Raw genomic sequence first — 18,577 nt, forward strand, 5'->3', positions numbered from 1 at the left:
GGGAATGAGCCCGGCCAGGTGGTAGATGTTTCAGTAGGGGAGCATTTCGGTAACAGTGACCACAATTCAGTAAGTTTTAAAGTACTGGTGGACAAGGATAAGAGTGGTCCGAGGATGAATGTGCTAAATTGGGGGAAGGCTAATTATAACAATATTAGGCGGGAACTGAAGAACATAGATTGGGGGTGGATGTTTGAGGGCAAATCAACATCTGACATGTGGGAGGCTTTCAAGTGTCAGTTGAAAGGAATTCAGGACCGGCATGTTCCAGTGAGGAAGAAGGATAAATACGGCAATTTTCGGGAACCTTGGATAACGAGTGATATTGTAGGCCTCGTCAAAAAGAAAAAGGAGGCATTTGTCAGGGCTAAAAGGCTGGGAACAGACGAAGCCTGCGTGGAATATAAGGAAAGTAGGAAGGAACTTAAGCAAGGAGTCAGGAGGGCTAGAAGGGGTCACGAAAAGTCATTGGCAAATAGGGTTAAGGAAAATCCCAAGGCTTTTTACACGTACATAAAAAGCAGGAGGGTAGCCAGGGAAAGGGTTGGCCCACTGAAGGATAGGCAAGGGAATCTATGTGTGGAGCCAGAGGAAATGGGCAAGGTACTAAATGAATACTTTGCATCAGTATTCACCAAAGAGAAGAAATTGGTAGATGTTGAGTCTGGAGAAGGGTGTGTAGATAGCCTGGGTCACATTGAGATCCAAAAGGACGAGGTGTTGGGTGTCTTAAAAAATATTAAGGTAGATAAGTCCCCAGGGCCTGATGGGATCTACCCCAGAATACTGAAGGAGGCTGGAGAGGAAATTGCTGAGGCCTTGACAGAAATCTTTGGATCCTCACTGTCAGGGGATGTCCCGGAGGACTGGAGAATAGCCAATGTTGTTCCTCTGTTTAAGAAGGGTAGCAAGGATAATCCAGGGAACTACAGGCCAGTCAGCCTTACTTCAGTGGTAGGGAAATTACTGGAGAGAATTCTTCGAGACAGGATCTACTCCCATTTGGAAGCAAATGGACGTATTAGTGTGAGGCAGCATGGTTTTGTGAAGGGGAGGTCGTGTCTCACTAACTTGATAGAGTTTTTCGAGGAGGTCACTAAGACGATTGATGCAGGTAGGGCAGTGGATGTTGTCCATATGGACTTCAGTAAGGCCTTTGACAAGGTCCCTCATGGTAGACTAGTACAAAAGGTGAAGTCACACGGGATCAGGGGTGAGCTGGCAAGGTGGATACAGAACTGGCTAGGTCATAGAAGGCAGAGAGTAGCAATGGAAGGATGCTTTTCTAATTGGAGGGCTGTGACCAGTGGTGTTCCACAGGTATCAGTGCTGGGACCTTTGCTCTTTGTAGTATATATAAATGATTTGGAGGAAAATGTAACTGGTCTGATTAGTAAGTTTGCAGACGACACAAAGGTTGGTGGAATTGCGGATAGCGATGAGGACTGTCAGAGGATACAGCAGGATTTAGATTGTTTGGAGACTTGGGCGGAGAGATGGCAGATGGAGTTTAATCCGGACAAATGTGAGGTAATGCATTTTGGAAGGTCTAATGCAGGTAGGGAATATACAGTGAATGGTAGAACCCTCAAGAGTATTGAAAGTCAAAGAGATCTAGGAGTACAGGTCCACAGGTCATTGAAAGGGGCAACACAGGTGGAGAAGGTAGTCAAGAAGGCATACGGCATGCTTGCCTTCATTGGCCGGGGCATTGAGTATAAGAATTGGCAAGTCATGTTGCAGCTGTATAGAACCTTAGTTAGGCCACACTTGGAGTATAGTGTTCAATTCTGGTCGCCACACTACCAGAAGGATGTGGAGGCTTTAGAGAGGGTGCAGAACAGATTTACCAGAATGTTGCCTGGTATGGAGGGCATTAGCTATGAGGAGCGGTTGAATAAACTCGGTTTGTTCTCACTGAAACGAAGGAGGTTGAGGGGAGACCTGATAGAGGTCTACAAAATTATGAGGGGCATAGACAGAGTGGATAGTCAGAGGCTTTTCCCCAGGGTAGCGGGGTTACTTACTAGGGGGCATAGGTTTAAGGTGAGAGGGGCAAGGTTTCGAGTAGATGTACGAGGCAAGTTTTTTACGCAGAGGGTAGTGGGTGCCTGGAACTCGCTACCGGAGGAGGTGGTGGAAGCAGGGACGATAGTGACATTTAAGGGGCATCTTGACAAATACATGAATAGGATGGGAATAGAGGGATACGGACCCAGGAAGTGTAGAAGATTGTAGTTTAGTCGGGCAGCATGGTCGGCACAGACTTGGAGAGCCGAAGGGCCTGTTCCTGTGCTGTACATTTCTTTGTTCTTTGTTTGTTTGTTGTTTGCCTTGGCCAAAGGAGCCATTGGCGATGGCGCTGAAAGTGTCAAAGGACTGGAAGGGGCTAGTCCGGGGGGCGGGGGGAGGTGGGAAGCACAGGGTCTCGTTGTGCGCGGACGACCTACTTCTGTATATTTCTGACTCGTTAGGGGGGATGGGAGAAATTATGCGGATTTTAGGGGAATTTGGCCGGTTGTCGGGGTACAAATTGAATATGGGAAAAAGTGAGGTTTTGTGATCCAGGTGAGGGGCCAGGAGAGGAGACTGGGGGAGCTGCCGTTTAAAATGGTGGGAGAGCGTTTTCCATACTTGGGAATTCAGGTGGCACGCGGATGGGAGCAGTTGTATAAATTAAATCTGGCCCGGTTAGGTGAGCAAATGGAAGATGGGCTTTCGGAGGTGGCACAAGCTCCCGTTGTCACTGGCGGGGAGGGTACAGGCCGTAAACAGAACGGTTCTCCTCAGATTTTTGTTTGTTTTCCAGTGTCTCCCTATTTTTGTACCAAAGGCTTTTTTTACAAAAGCCCCACCCCTCCCAGCACTACCACCATCACCACCACTATCCTTTCTCTCAAACACCTTTAAAATCAATGTTATCACTCCTCCTCTCCATTTTGTCGATTAAAAGCTTCTAAAAATCATGTGCTTTAACTTTAGGTCCCAACCTTGTTTATTTTGCAAACATGTCTTTTTCCCAAGGCCAATTAATTTCAATATAACAAAAAAAGCAATGCCCCCAATATTGATCTCTGACAGGCATCACTGGATACTTTTCTCCAGTCAGAAAAGCATCAATCTATCAATACTATCTACCTCCTTTCACACAGCCAGTGTACCCAATTAGTCACCGTCACTTTAATACGAGGTGTTTCTATTTTCCAAATAAGCCCATTATGTGGGAGTTTATCCAGTGCCTTTTGAAAGTCAATAACTGCATCTACTGCAACTTTAATCAATCCTTTATACTACTTCCAAGAACAGAATCAGTTTAATCGGAACAGTTTGCCTTTAGCAAAGCTACATTTGCTATCCTATATTCAACCCGCTCCAGTGGTTCAGATGGATTAACGTTTCATCTCAAAGATACAGACTGGAATTGTTGGTGAAATGAAAATAAATTTTGACATATTCTGCTAAGTCTACTTATTATTGCACCAAACGTTAGCAATAGCTCACTCCCGCCTTCTCAAAGGCAATTAAGGAGAATCTAGCCAGCGACGCCCGCATCCCGTGAACGAATAAGTTAAAAACATAACTTGTGTTTCTATTTTTTTGTTGGGACGTGGATGATGAGAGACCAAGAGCTGGAGTTAACGCGCGCACTCGGGTGGGAAAGGAACCTGTGTAGGTAGACTCATGCCTCGCTCCTTCCATTCCATCTTCAGCTATTTGTTCATTAAAACACTTTTCCATGGCAGCAAGGATGCTTGTAGAAAGAACTGGGGCCTAGTTAAAGGTGAAAAGTGCTTCTCTTCCCCATCCTACCTGAGTAATGTTCAACTTGAGTCAGACATCAAAATGTCCCAGTTCGGAACCATTCCCTTGGGATATTGCGCGCCCACAGCTCGCCATTGTCTGCATAACACCGCATGAATGGAAACAGGTCGGAGATAATCCACCACAAGGAGATCATCAAAAGATACTCACTGCCTAAAGATCGGGGAAGTTCTGAAACATGGAGGGGCGAAGGGCTGCTCAGTGATCCACCTTCGGTAAAGCTGCCACAGGTCGCTGTGTTCTTCTGGGCTCCAGTTTCAAAAACGTTGGGCATTTTATAAATACACCCCAGCGACTTTTTAATAAAGAAAAGTCCTTTGAGCACGAACGTTTCTTTACTTAGAAATAAACATTTACAGTAAACAAATATACCGACCTATATGCGATTAATTTTTTTTAAAAAAAGAGTTCAGGTAAAAAAAAATATATCTCGAATAAAATAATAAAAATATAACTATTGATGAATTGTATCCTGCCTGCCCGTCGCGCACACTTTGAGCGTTCGGTTAAACGCCACCTGTCGCCCTGGTTACTGTGGAAGGCTTTCCCTCTCTCCGGGTACTCAGCGGGCTCCTCTGCCAGACTCGTCTCGGCGGTTGTTCCAAAGTGCGGGCGGCTGCCTGCTCCTCTGGAATGGACTGCACGCGGGAGAAGAGGCGGCAGAACGCTCCACCGCTCCGTATCTTAGCAATCGCCCTTCTCACTCCCAGCGGCTCTGTGAGGTCACAACGGACTGTCGCTGTGGGGATTCCCGGGCCATTCGGCTCCCAACAGGAGCGTCCTGTTCGCCATTCCCATCCTCCAGCTGTGGGGCTTGCTCACAGGGAGGCGTGTTTGGAGGGCTTGCAGTCTGATCCGCAGAGCTGTACCCTATTGCTCCCCCCCCCGAATTTGGCAATTTCGACAGCACCTTCCGAACCCTTCACCTAGGAGAAGGGCAGTGGATGCAATGGGAACACCACCGCCTGCAAGTTCCCCTCCAAGCCACACACCATCCTGACTTGGGGCTATATTGCCCTTTCTTCACTGTGGCTGCTTCAAAATCTTGGAACTCCCTAACAACACTGTGGGTGTCCCTACACCACATGGTTTGCAACAGTTCAAGAAGCCAGCTCCACACCACATTCTCAAGACAATTAGAAATGGGCAATACATTCTGGGGGAGCCAGCAATGCCCACATCCCATGAATTAATAAATAAAAGAAATTTGGGCATAAAAAGCATTAATATTTTGGATAGGAAAGTCATTCAGGTTTGAGGAATTATTTGGAGTGCCAATTGTAACAATCACCAGCAATAACTTTATTATTTGCCTTTGATGTTCTGAAGACTGGCGAATTAGGGGCGCTCATAATGACCTTAAACCAAAAGGTACAGGAAACAGGCTATCTACTGCACCGATCCAGGACTCTTTCTGGGGAGTTGGGGGATACCAGTGACTGAGACATTACTTGCAGCATGAACTATGCTGAAATTTCCTTGCAGAATCATTATTGGGCTGTAGTGTTCTAACAAAATTATGGCAAGTTTAGGGCACATGTCACTATTATTGTGTAACAGTTTTTGGCATAGAGCAGAAATGGTATGAGTTGTGAATCACCAGAGATCACTGGACGATTTGCACAATTCCATTGTTAACCATGTATGATGAATATCTTGAGGTCTACCTCCTTGTGAGAGGTATTTCCCGTAGTTACACATTAATTTCAAATTTAACTTATTGTAGAAGGTCAGGGCTCATAACAGCATAATTCCAACTTTTATGTTCCTGTCTGTCAATGAAGGTCTTGTGGCATATTGGATAGTGTCCCTGCCTCTGAGCCAGAAGCTCTGAGATCAATTCCTACCCCAGGGCCTGATAGCCAAGGAAGGTGCATTCATAACAAGGCCAAAATCCTTCCAACATACCAATGGCAGGAAGTAAGCATAGACAGTTATGCTTGATATGGATGTACTAGCTACAAGATGCCATCGGTCTCTGGCAACAGGTTAGTGACCTGTTCCAGGAAAAGGGATCACTCTGGGAACTGATGAAAATCTGACTTGTGAAGAAAGAATTGCAATAACAAAAATGTGTATCAATCTTTCTGACCCAGAAAGAGAAAAAATGAAATGGGAATCCCAGTAGGTAGTAAAATTGTTCTTTTTTTTTTAAATTCATTTTTTTTTTCTTTGTATTTCTTTTTATTCTCTTTCATCTAATCTTTCATTGATCCTTTTTTTTCTCTTTCTGGACTTGATTTCATTCTCATTCACGGTGTTTCCTTCTCTGCCATTCCTCTGATTCAGTAATATTCCATTAATCTCATTGGTTAAGTACTGTTGGTCCAGTTGTTCACCAGTGTCCCAGATGTCCCACAGTTCACTTTTTACATGCAGGTTCTTGGTTTCCAAGAAGCATCAGACGAGAGAAAAATAGCACTCCTAATGACAGTAGTCGGTCCCCAAGCAATTGATTTGTACATTACCTTTCAATTCACTTTGTAGGAAGACAAGAAGAGCTACTTAAAAGATAATCGAGCAATTGGATAACTATTGCTATCCTCAAAAAAAAACATTCAAGCGCGACATGTTCAGGATGAGACTGCAAAAATCGGACAAAACATTTGACTGTTTTCTAACGGTTCTTCGACTCAAAAAGCAATCCTGCAATTTTGAAGACCTCCATGAGTCATTGATAAAAGACCAAATTCTATACGATTTGCAATGTGATGAATTAGGCGAGCAATAGCTGAGAGAAAGCGATTTAAAATTTGCAGATGCCATTAAAATCTGCAAGGCCAGTGAGATAGCACAAAAGCAGATCACTGAGATCCAGACCTGAGAAAGTGGTGGCAAAAAAGAGGGCATGTCCAACACCATCTTTGCTGTGTTGCAGCAAAATCAGAAACGTGGTCCGAGCGGCAGCCATTTAAAAAAAAATTCGGAGCACGCCATTTTGTGCGACCGGACACGCGGTCTGAGAAAATGCCCTGCATTCGGCAAAATGTATGTCAGATGTGCCAGAAAAATTACTTTGCGCAGCAATACATGTTCAATGAAAGAAGGCAGCAACCAAAGAGCGTGAATGTAATAGCCAAGGCCACAAAAACTAGCGACTCATCAATTATACAAAGTGCAACCTTGAGCAGGCAACATGAAATTAATGATAAACCAATTGGCCTCGAAGGTTCCGTCTTTGTGAACATAATTAATGAAAATGCTGGACAACAAAGAACACTAAAAATTCAGATGATAAAAACCTTAGATGAGTGGATTACACTGCTCAAAATAAACAAGACCATTGTAAAAGTAAAGTTAAACACCGGAGCTCTCACAAACATAATTAACAAAGCCAATTTGATGAAGTTGAAAATAAAACCAAATATCCAAAACACAGATTGCATCCTGAGTGACTATAACGGGAAAAATATTGCGACTCTAGGTGCTTGTAACCTACAGATGGAAGTTTAGAGGAAGAAATATTTAATCAAGTTGATAATAGTTCAATCATTAAGAACATCGTTATTGGGTGCAGATGCCTGTGAGCAGTTACAACTGGTGAAGAGTGTCTATAGCGTGGTGCAACAACCACAATGTGCCGCCATTGAGAAAATAATCAGTAGATTTCCCCAAATATTCCAGGGAATTGGAATGTTGATATTCCAATACAAATTCCAGCTCAACGATGATGCAATTCCAGTAATTCACCCACCTAGAAGAGTGACTGCATCAATTCGAGAACACCTCAAGACCGAGCTTGATAAGATGCAGAGGTTCGGCATCATAGAGAAAGAGCCAACTGACTGGGTTAGCTCGAAGGGAAAGTTGCACATTTGCATAGATCCCAAGGATCTGAACAAAAACATTAAACAGGAACACTACCAGATCCCCAAAAGAGAGGTGATTATCTGTGAAATGAAAAATGTCAGTTTTTAGCAAACTTGATGCTTCCAGGGGATTCTGGCAGCTGAGATTGGTCAAGGACAGCACACATTTGAGCACCTTTAACACACTGTTTGAGCGGTAATGTTTTTTAAGAATGCCGTTTGGCATCATCTCTGCATCAGAGAGTTTCCACAGGACGATGGAACAGACCATGGAAAACCTTCCTGGAGTTCGCGTTTATGTTGATGACATAGTCATCTGGGCATCAAACATGACTGAGCATAACTAAAGACTACGACAAGTCAGGCACAGGATTGAGTAGTACGGGCTCAAGCTGAACAAAGACAAGTGTCAGTTCGGGATCAAAGAGATCACATTTTTAGGAGACAAATTATCAGCACAAGGAGTGCAGCCGGATCCTGAGAAGCTAAAATCCATTGTCAGCATGCCTCGTCCGCATGACAAGAAAGCGGTACTACGTATGCTTGGAATGGTGAATTTTGTGGGAAAATCCATCCCTAACTTAGCCTCCAAAACAGTGCACTTCAGGAATTTAATAAGGAAGGCTGTTCCTTTTGAATGGACTGACAGTCATGAGACAGAGTGGTGTAACCTGAAAAATGCATTGACCACCACACCATAGCGTTCTTTGGCCCAGAAAAAATGCGAAGATATCGACTGATGCCAGCCAGAATGAGTACAAACAGTTTTGGTACAAGAAAACACTGACAAGACATGGCAACCGGTAGCATACGCATCCAGGGCAATGACAGAAACCGAGAAACAGTATGCCCAAATCGAGAAAGAATGTCTCGGACTAATGGTGGGAATTGAAAAATTCCACAATTACGTTTATGGCCTGCCAACGTTCACTGTGGAGACCGATCATAGACCACTAGTGTCCATTATTCGAAAGAACCTAAGTGAGATGTCACCTCGAATCCAGTGGCTAATCATGAAGCTACAGAGGTACGACTTCGACCTAGTGTATTTGCCGGACAAATACATAGTGGTTGCTGATGCCCTTTCCAGAGCAAACAAAAATAAGGAGCGGGCATGCATCACTGAAATATTACAGGGACAGGTTGATCTGGTGATGGAAACCCTGCCTGTATCAGACAACAAGTCCAAATTAATAAAGGCTGAGACAAAGAAAGATGAAACCTTGCAGAAGGTAATCCAGCATTTGAGACAGGGATGGCCGACAGACTCATGTTCCAACTTCTGGGATGTCAGGCATGAACTAAACTACATCAATGGGTTTGTGCTCAGTAAAAACAGAATAGTTATTCCACAATCATTACGGGACATGATCCTCATGCAGATTCACGAAGGGCACTTGGGGATTGAGAAGTGCAAGAAGCAGGCCAGAGAATTGGTTTACTGGCCAGGGATCAATCAGGACATTCAACGAACAATGGAACACTGAAACATGCCAAAGTTATCAGAATCACCAATGCAAGCAACCCATGACTGAAAGTGAGTTAGTCAATAAACCATGGATGAAGGTCGGGGTTAATCTTTTTTACCTGGATCGCACTGAATACATACTGCTAATTGATTACTACTCCAAATACCCGGAGGTAATGTAACTACCGAATTCCCGCAGTGACAGTGTGATCCGATGTGCAAAAGATGTTTTTGCACATCATGGCATACCGCAAATTGTCATGAATGACAATGGTTCCTGCTTTGACAGTTGGGAGTGGCAGAATTTCGCCAGGAGATATGATTTCAAGCACGTCACCTTCAGTCCGCACTACCCTCAATCCAATGGGCAAGCAGAAAAAGGGGTCCACATCGCTAAGACTCTGCTCAAGAAGGCCATTGTTTCACACAGTGACCCATATCTAGCCCTGTTGGGGTACCGTACCACACTACTGAGTAGTGGATTAGCTCCAGCTCAACCGCTAATGGGTAGGAAGCTGCAGACAACATTCCCAGCATTCCTGAAAAAATCCGTAAGAAACCCATAATGCAAAAAATCGCTGCCCAAAAGCAGAATCAAACACACTACTACAACCCCTCCAGCAGAATTTTGGACGGTTTGGGACCAGATGATACCATCAGGGTTGAGACATCACAAGGATGGTCCATGACTATCAAAGTCATAAGATAGGCTGGTCCCAACTCCTTTGTCGTTCTCACAGATCAAAGCTCAATATTGAGACACAATCGCAGAGCGTTGCTAAAGCTCAAGGTGAATCATCCGTTTACTCTTCAATCAAGACTGGATGATGGGGTTGCTCCTCCTTGCACGCCTGAGACTACACAACGGCTGTAGAAACGCCAAACATTGAAGCAACCAATGAGCAAGTTAGCTTATCGGAAAATAACCAGACTACCTCGTCTTCACACCAAGCACTGCAAGGGTCCACCAGCGTTCGAAGACAACTTGATAGACTTAATTTATGAACATCACCAGCTTGATTATTTGAATGTATACAGAGTTATATCAACACTGTTAGTAAAAATGTAAATACTTCGAAGCTACAAATGTATCTAAAAAGAAAAATAAGTGTTTGCAAAGAAAGGGGGATGTGATGATAAGTTGATTGTCATCTGCACGTAAATAATAATATATGTATAACTGCTGTAGTTCCAGCATCCGACCACCAGGTGGTATGGGTATGCAGACACGTGACCCGAACACACCATGCGTTCCAGGAGAAGGTGTTAGTAAGGAGTTTGTAGCAGTTGTTAGAGTAGCTCTGTAGTATCTTAGTGTAAGTTAGTATTAGACCATTATTTCCAACTGCATTAATCTTAGACATTTTAATAATTTGTTAGTGTAGTGTTAGTAATAAATAACTTTGTTTATAAAACAAAGTCTAATGTTCTTTGCTCACACTACCATATCAAGATTCAACATCAGCCCAATCAAAGAACATTACATGTCTGTGTGTACTGGTGCTGGTGTACCGTTACCGGCTGGTGTACTGGAATGTGTGTGACACCGAAGAAGAAGTCAGTAGCAGCAACCCTGCAAACGTTTTTTTGCAGGTATATTTCTATCTATCTCTGAAGTAAGCCAAGTGAGCAAAGAGCACAGCAGGAAAGAAAACAGGGAAGCTTCTCCACCAAACTATAGAACACTGGAATCTTGAAAATGACTATTCACCTGCTGAAGTCAGTACTACTGGAATATTGAATTGCAAAGCCCACAACGCTTAATCATCTACTCCTCACAAGTCAAGGACTGTTTCATATACCATTTTTAATTCACTAACTTTAGACTCGGTTCTCACTTCAAATCTATACGAATATATATGCATAAGACCATAAGACATAGGAGCAAAATTAGGCCACTCGGCCCATCGATTCTGCTCCGCCACACAATCATGGCTGATATTTTCTCATCCCCATTTTCCTGCCTTCTCCCCATAACCCATGATCCCCTTATTAATTAAGAACCTATCTATCTCTGTCTTAAAGACACTCAGTGATTTGGCCTCCACAGCCTTCTGCGGCCAAAGGTTCCACAGATTCACCATCCTCTAGCTGAAGTATTTTTCCATTTCCTGCCTTTACTAGTTACTAGTTAATAAACTCATTGGGCGAAGTTCTCCGTCCTGGAGTGCGTTCCCCAATGGGACGAAAAGTCAGGCTTCGGGGGGAAATCGGGATTAGCGCCCGAACGTGATGCTTCGTGCGCCCCTCCCCCCCGCTGGTGGGGTGAACAAGGATGTAAATAAATGCAATTGGTCTTAATGGCCTATGCTATGGTTAGAGGATCACAGAACCTTTACATTCGGCCCATCGCGTTCTCACTCTCTCTCTGAAAGTGCATTTTCATCTGGTCCCGTTCCCCTGTGTCATCTGAATAATCTTGCACATTCTTTCTTTTCAGATAGAAATCCAATTTCCTTTTGAATACCTCGATCGTACCTGCCTCCTCCACCCTCTCAGAAAGTTCATCTTCATCTCCGATCGCCCTCTGGGTGAAAGAATCTGCTCCCTTTACCAATTATTTTGACTCTGTGCCCTCTAATTCTTGATGCTCTCTTGAGTGGGAACCGTTTCTCACTATTTATCCTGTCCATACCCCTCAGGATCTTGAATGCCTCTATCATACCTCTATCAAGCCTCCTCAGCCTTCTTTTTTCCAAGGAAAGCAATCCCAACCTCTCCAATCTACCCTCATAGCTACAGTTCTTAATCTCTGCAATCATTCTTGTGAATCTTCTCTGTATTCTCTCCAGTGCCTTTACATCCTTTCTCAAGAGGACGGTGAGTATCTGGAACGAGCTGCCAGAGGCAGTAATAGAGGCGGGTACAATTTTGTCCTTTAAAAAGCATTTAGACAGCTATATGGGCAAGATGGGTATCGGGGGATATGGGTCAAATGCAGGCAATTGGAACTAGCTTAGTGGTAAAAACTGGGCAGCGTGGACCAGTTAGGCCGAAGGGCCTGTTTCCATGCTGTAAACCTCTATGACTCTATGACTCTAAGTATGCTGTCCAGAACTGGACACAGTACTCCAGATAAGGCCGAACTTGTCTTGCACAATTTCAACATGGCATCCTTACTATTATACTCAATGCCCCTATTAATAAAGCCTAAAATACCACATGCTTTATTAACTGCTCCCTCAACATTCTCTGCTATCTTCAATTACTTATACACTAGGGGCTGGTTTAGCACAGGGCTAAATTGCTGGCTTTGAAAGCAGACCAAGGCAGGCCAGCAGCACGGTTCAATTCCTGTACGAGTTTACCGAACAGGCGCCGGAATGTGGCGACTAGGGGCTTTTCACAGTAACTTCATTTGAAGCCTACTTGTGACAATAAGCGATTTTCATTTCATTTCATTTCATATACACCGACGTCCCTTTGATCCTGAACCTCCTTCAGAGTTTCTCCCTTTATTTTGTAGTGTCTCCATATTTTTCCTGCTAAACTGAATCACCTCACACTCTCCTCATTGAATGTCATCTGCCACTTGTCTGCCCAAACTTTACAATACAATGGTCACTTTCCCCTGAATGCTCTCCCATTGATACATGATCCACTTGGGACAACTCATTCCCAGAACCAGGTCCATGAATGCCTGCCCTCTCATTGGGCCGGAAACATAAAGCTGCAGAAAATGATCTTGAAAACATTCCAGGAACTCTCTCCCCCTCTTGTCCCTTTGAACTATTCCTGTCCCAGGCTATATTTAGGTAACAGATATAAAAGTCTGAGATAGAGACAAGATAAAATGTGACTTTTATAAATATTTGAAAACAAACAATTTACTGGGATTAGAGATTACTGAGGTTGTTATTTTTAACTATAATTAGCATTACACTCCCACAGAGTTTTATGATCTAAAGTTTGCAATTCCCATAAAAATCCACAATTGAAATTAATTTATTGCTAACTATTATTCGTACCATTACACAGTTTTTTTCACTGAAACATATTCTCATTGTTTATCCAATGAATGTTTGTGGAAATGTTCTCTGGAGGATGAGGAATATCGATATTGTGATGATTTGGTCATCAAAACAATCCCCTCTCTGCCTGTTCAGGGGATTGTGAAAGATCCTTCAACATTATTCAAGGAAGAGTTGGGGCTTCTCCTGGCCAACATTTAGCCCTCAATCAATTCAGAATTATGTCTTTATGTTGGACCATGTAGTGCAGAAAATGGTTGCAATATTTCCCAACCTAACTACAGTAACCTACTGCGTTAGATTCAAATTTCCTGGATTCTATAAGAGGAGGGGTTAGGGGGTAGGGGGGAGTTAGGTTATTTTGTGTTTGGAGTAGGCGAGAACAAGGGGAGGTGGAGGTAGGTGTTACGCACTGAACTATGTGTACATTTATATTTGTATTGTTTATTGTTATAAAATCATAAATGCCTTAATAAAATGTTTTTTTAAAAAAAGATTTGAATTTCTCAGCTTCCCAAATTACTGTGCCGTTTTCTGATCAATTACGTATAATAAAAACTAACAACAGAATATATGACTTTAAACCAACAATTGAATTAAATCTGCACAGCGCTGCACCTATGTCCTGTACACTGACCCTGTTTCAGTGAAAGACTGCACTTTGTCTTGGCACACATGTGCAACACCAAGGGAGATAGAATCATATAAAAACATGCAAACACTTAGGAGTAAAAATGTTCTTTTTGTAAAAAAAAGATTGAGCTGCTTATTATTATTAACCTGAGAATTAATTTGCACTGTCAGGATGCACACATTTTCAATTATTGTAATTGTGTCAACAGATCATTAGTTACAGAGCATAATAAGCACAATTAATTAAAACTCTGCTGACGCAATGACAGAAATGTGAGATGTGCTCATCTTGAGGGTGTAAATTAGTTATCAAGTCGTTAATTACAGAAAATAATATACATTCTGTTTGTTTTCGAGAAAATTCACCAGCAACATCACTGCTATACCTCCCTACCGCGCCCCCCCACCCCCGCCCCCCCACCCAACTTTGAGACCTATTATCTTCTCATTCGCCCCTGTTTCTGTTTTTATTGCGCAGATTTTATTTTTAATTCAGTATAACCAAATCTACCTTTCCTAATCTTTTAAAAATTAGTTTGAACAATATTCAGTATTTTTTCTGTGGCATCTCCTATTGTTTATTTTGGCTTTAGGACAGAATCATGATATTTTAAAAATATATATTTAGAGTACCCAATTCTTTCTTTCCCAATTAAAGGACAATTTAGCGTGGCCAATCCACCTAGTCTGCACATCTTTGGGTTGTGAGGGTGAAACCCACGCAGACACAGACAGAATGTGCAAACTCCACACAGACAGTGACCCGGTGTGGGATTGAATGCAAACCATGATATTTGATTATTTCTCAGAATTGCAGATGGTCGACAATGGTGTTACCCAAGAATCAGTACTAAGACCACTGCTTTTTTCATATATATAAATGACTTTGATATTGTCATACAGAGTAAAATTTCAAAATTTGCCAACAATACCAAACGTGAAAGTTTATCAGACAGTGAGGGTGATATAAATTGATTGCAAGAGGACATAGATAGGTTAACAGAATGGGCAGTCAAGTGCCAGATGGAATCTAATAGAGAAAAGTGTGAGGCAATGCATGTTGGGAAAAGGGATAGAAAGGGAGAGGCAATATAGATCATTGGTACAGTTCTAAAGAATGTGCAGGGACAGAGGGACCTTGGGGTTTGTGTGCATATATCTTTGAATGTGGTAGGGCATTTGAGAGAGTAGTTGGCAAAGCAGATGGGATTTGCGGGGCGGAAATGGTATTGATTACAAAAGCAGGAAAGTAATGCTGAACTTTATAAACCTCTGATAAGGCCAAACTAGAGAATTGTGTCCAATTTGAGTCAACACAGTTTAGGAAAGATGGGAGGAGTATCTGGGAGAGGGTACAGGAGAGGTTGATGAGGTTAGTTCCAGGGATTAGGGATTTTAGCTTAAAGGTCAGCTTGGTGAAGCGGTGATTGTTGTCTTTGGAGAAAAGGAGGCTGAGCAGAGACTTGTTTAATGTGTACAAGATTATGACAGGTTAGATAAAGTAGGCAAAGAGAAGTTGTTTGCATTAGCTGATGGTACAAGTGTTAGGATCCCAGTTGGTGTTATAACCAGAAGATCCCGAAATGGAACCCTGGTTCAAAAGACCATAACCTTTTTTTATATACCGTGAGCCACCTTGTCTTACTGAACTCTGGCTTCCAAACGAGTGATTTAAAATTCCGCTTTCGAAAGCCACATTTTTTTCGTCTTCTTTTAAATTATGCATTCCTTTTGCTGCTTCCATCAAGGTTTCGCTTTCAGGTTTTATACCTCTCTCTTCAGGTTTCCTTTGTGGCTTTTACACAAACTCCGAAGTACAGCTAGCGATTTCCACAATTATTTTAAATAATGCCTCCAGAACTGTAATAATTTCTCACAAGCCTTAGCACTACTGCAGATATTTGTCTGGCCTCTCACGATCCAGTGCCTTTTCAACTCTCTGCAACTTTACTGAACTGTAATTTGTTCTGGTTCCCAGTTTCCTCTCTTCCGATAACTCCAGACTTTTTGGAAACTTCTCTTCATTTCTCTAGTTTCCAATGCCGCCACATGGTGCCAGGTCCACAAGGACATGGCATAGTGTTATAACCTGCCTGCTTACCATTGGCTGGGGACTAATGACAATCCCACAATCCTGTGGGAGTATGAGCTTCCCCAATGAAGGGGGCGGAGAAACCATTAGTAAATTCCAAGTAGAAATAAAGCTGGCCAGTTTGAAACCAGCAGGAATGTGTGCAGCAAGGGAAGTGTTGCTGCTGCTGTTATATATATATATATGTTATTGTAAATAAATGTTATTACTTTGTATCCTTAAAACTCGTGCTGGATTCTTCGTGGCCCTCACAAAACTGGCGACGAGGGTTAAAGTGAATAGCTGTCTACACCGCTGAAGCCACCTCCCTGGAGTTTTGTTGGATACAGGTTGGAAGTTGTTTTCTATTATACCATGCCTCTGTACGGACGTTTGGATGTTTTTGATGCTGCGCTGGAAAGCTGGAACAAGTACGCACAACGAATGCGTTGCTATTTCCGGGCAAACAATATCACCAAAAACGAGCGCCAGTTGGTCATATTGCTCACTGCCTGCGGCCCGCATACGTTTGGGGTGATTAGGAGCCTTACGTACCCAGCTGCGCCGGACACCAAAACGTTTGATGAACTTGTGAATATAGTGGGGCAACATTTTAACCCAACCCCGTCCACGATAGTCCAGCGTTACCGGTTTAAAAGCGCTGAGAGGACCCCTGGAGAATCCCTTGCCAATTTTCTATCCAAGCTACGCAGGATTGCGGAGTACTGTGACTATGGTGAGACCTTGTCAGAAATGTTACGTTTGGTTTGCGGTATTAACAATGCGGCCACCCAGAGAAAGCTGTTAGCTGAGCCAACATTGACTTTTCAACAGGCCATTCAAATAGTATTGTCCCGAGAGAGCGCAGAACAAGGAATGCAGGAGCTACAGGGAATGGAAGTGCATGCCTTGGGACGCAACCCCTTCCGTCCGAAAACATCCCCCCGCACTCCTGTGGTACCTTGGGCGAGGCGACGTCCGGACCGATGCCAGTGGCCGTCGGACATTCCTCCCCGAAGGGAGCCTTCTCCAGAACCAATGGATGAGGAGCCATATCCGTGTCAGACTTGTAGGCGCCAACTCCGTAGCGGACGCCGTTCCTGGGGGCGCCAGAGGCGCCGTCGTTCCGACCGAAACTGGGACCAGCCCAGGGGCCGTAACTGGGACCAGCCCAGGGGCCGTACCTTCCATGTGGATGAACCTGCAGCGACTACTCCTGAGGACGTGGAGACGGAGGACGACTGCCTGCAGCTGCATTGTGTGGCAGCTCCCCGTGTGGCCCCCATTAAGGTGACAGTACGGGTCAATGGTCACCCGCTTGAGATGGACTTGGACACTGGCGCAGTGGTCTCCGTGGTCGCCCAGAGGACATTCAACATCAAGCAGGGTATACAGACCCTTACATTAACCGACACACAGGCCAGGTTGGCCACCTACACGGGGGAACCACTGGACATTGCAGGAATTACAATGACCCCTGTTGTTTATGGACGCCAGGAGGGGCGTTTCCCACTTATCGTGGTGCGCAGCCTTGGGCCCAACCTGTTGGGTCGGGTCTGGTTGCGCCATTTGTGGTTGCAATGGCAGCACATCCTCCAAACAGTTTCTGAAGGGTTGACTGAGGTGCTAGGACGATACACAGATGTATTCCAGCCTGGTGTGGGGAAATAAAAGGGGCCGTAGCCCGTAACCAAGTCGAACTAGGAGCCATGGCATGCTATCTCCGGGCCCGCCCGGTGCCTTATGCCATGCTCGCGAAGGTAGAAGGGGAGCTCACTCATTTGGAGAGTTTGGGTATTATCAGGCCCATCCATTTTGCTGACTGGGCAGCACCAATTGTAGCTGTAATGAAGCCAGATGCCACAGTTCGCTTGTGTGGCGACTATAAACTTACAGTGAATACGGCTTCCCGACTCGACTGATATCCAATGCCTCGCATAGAGGATCTCTACGCGAAGCTTGCAGGCAGACTCTCCTTCACAAAATTAGATATGAGTCACGCCTACCTACAGTTGGAGCTGGACCTTGCCTCCCGACCATATGTAACGATTAATACACATCAGGGCCTGTATGAATATACATGGTTACCCTTTGGAGTATCCTCTGCCTGCGCTATTTTTCAACGTGTTATGGAGGGCATTTTGAGAGGTTTACCACATGTTGCTGTCTACTTAGATTACGTTTTGATTACAGGGACGTTGGAGCAGGAACATTTGGAAAATCTGGAGGCTTTTCGGAGGCTGGAGTCCGTTTACGTCGCACAAAGTGCGTATTTCAGGCAAAGGAAGTAGTCTACATAGGTTATCGGGTGGACCGCGAAGGTTTGCACCCCGTCGCAGAGAAAGTGCGTGCGATTCAACAGGCCCCCGCCCCGACTGACACTTCGCATCTTCGTTCTTTTCTCGGTCTCGTAAACTATTACGGGAAGTTCCTCCCCAATCTGGCAACTACGCTGGCCCCGTTGCACCTTCTGCTAAAGAAAAATCACACCTGGGTTTGGGGTCAGCCGCAAGAAACCGCTTTCCGGCGGATAAAGCAACAATTGTCGTCGTCTGGGTTACTAACTCACTATGATCCTGGAAAGCCTTTGCTCGTCACATGTGATGCATCCCCGTATGGTATTGGGGCTGTCCTGTCCCACAAGATGGAGAACGGGGCCGAGCGACCGATAGCTTTCGCCTCCCACACATTGACTGCAGCGGAGAAAAAGTACGCACAGATCGAGAAGGAGGGCCTGGCAGTGGTTTCTGCGGTGAAACGCTTCCACCAGTACGTGTATGGCCGCCATTTCACTATCGTGACT

At 44.2% G+C, this 18,577-nt stretch overlaps 1 protein-coding gene across 5 annotated transcripts in view; it reads right to left on the reverse strand.

Moving 5' to 3' along the window:
* Nucleotides 1–4,380, reverse strand: part of LOC140408721 (coiled-coil domain-containing protein 158-like) — a 418,982-nt gene extending 414,602 nt beyond the window's left edge. For 2 of the 5 annotated variants that reach the window (XM_072496323.1, XM_072496324.1), the window contains exon 1: nt 3,973–4,372. In XM_072496323.1, coding sequence (XP_072352424.1) covers nt 3,973–4,096 — 124 coding nt within the window. In that variant the 5' untranslated portion in view covers nt 4,097–4,372. Of the gene's footprint in view, nt 1–3,972 lie in introns of all 5 variants that reach the window. The other 3 variants (XM_072496325.1, XM_072496322.1, XM_072496326.1) reach the window with 3 other exon arrangements.
* Between the last annotated feature and the right edge of the window lie 14,197 nt (nt 4,381–18,577).

Source organism: Scyliorhinus torazame, chromosome 3 (genome assembly GCF_047496885.1).
Source record: "Scyliorhinus torazame isolate Kashiwa2021f chromosome 3, sScyTor2.1, whole genome shotgun sequence".
NCBI classification, from domain to species: domain Eukaryota; kingdom Metazoa; phylum Chordata; class Chondrichthyes; order Carcharhiniformes; family Scyliorhinidae; genus Scyliorhinus; species Scyliorhinus torazame.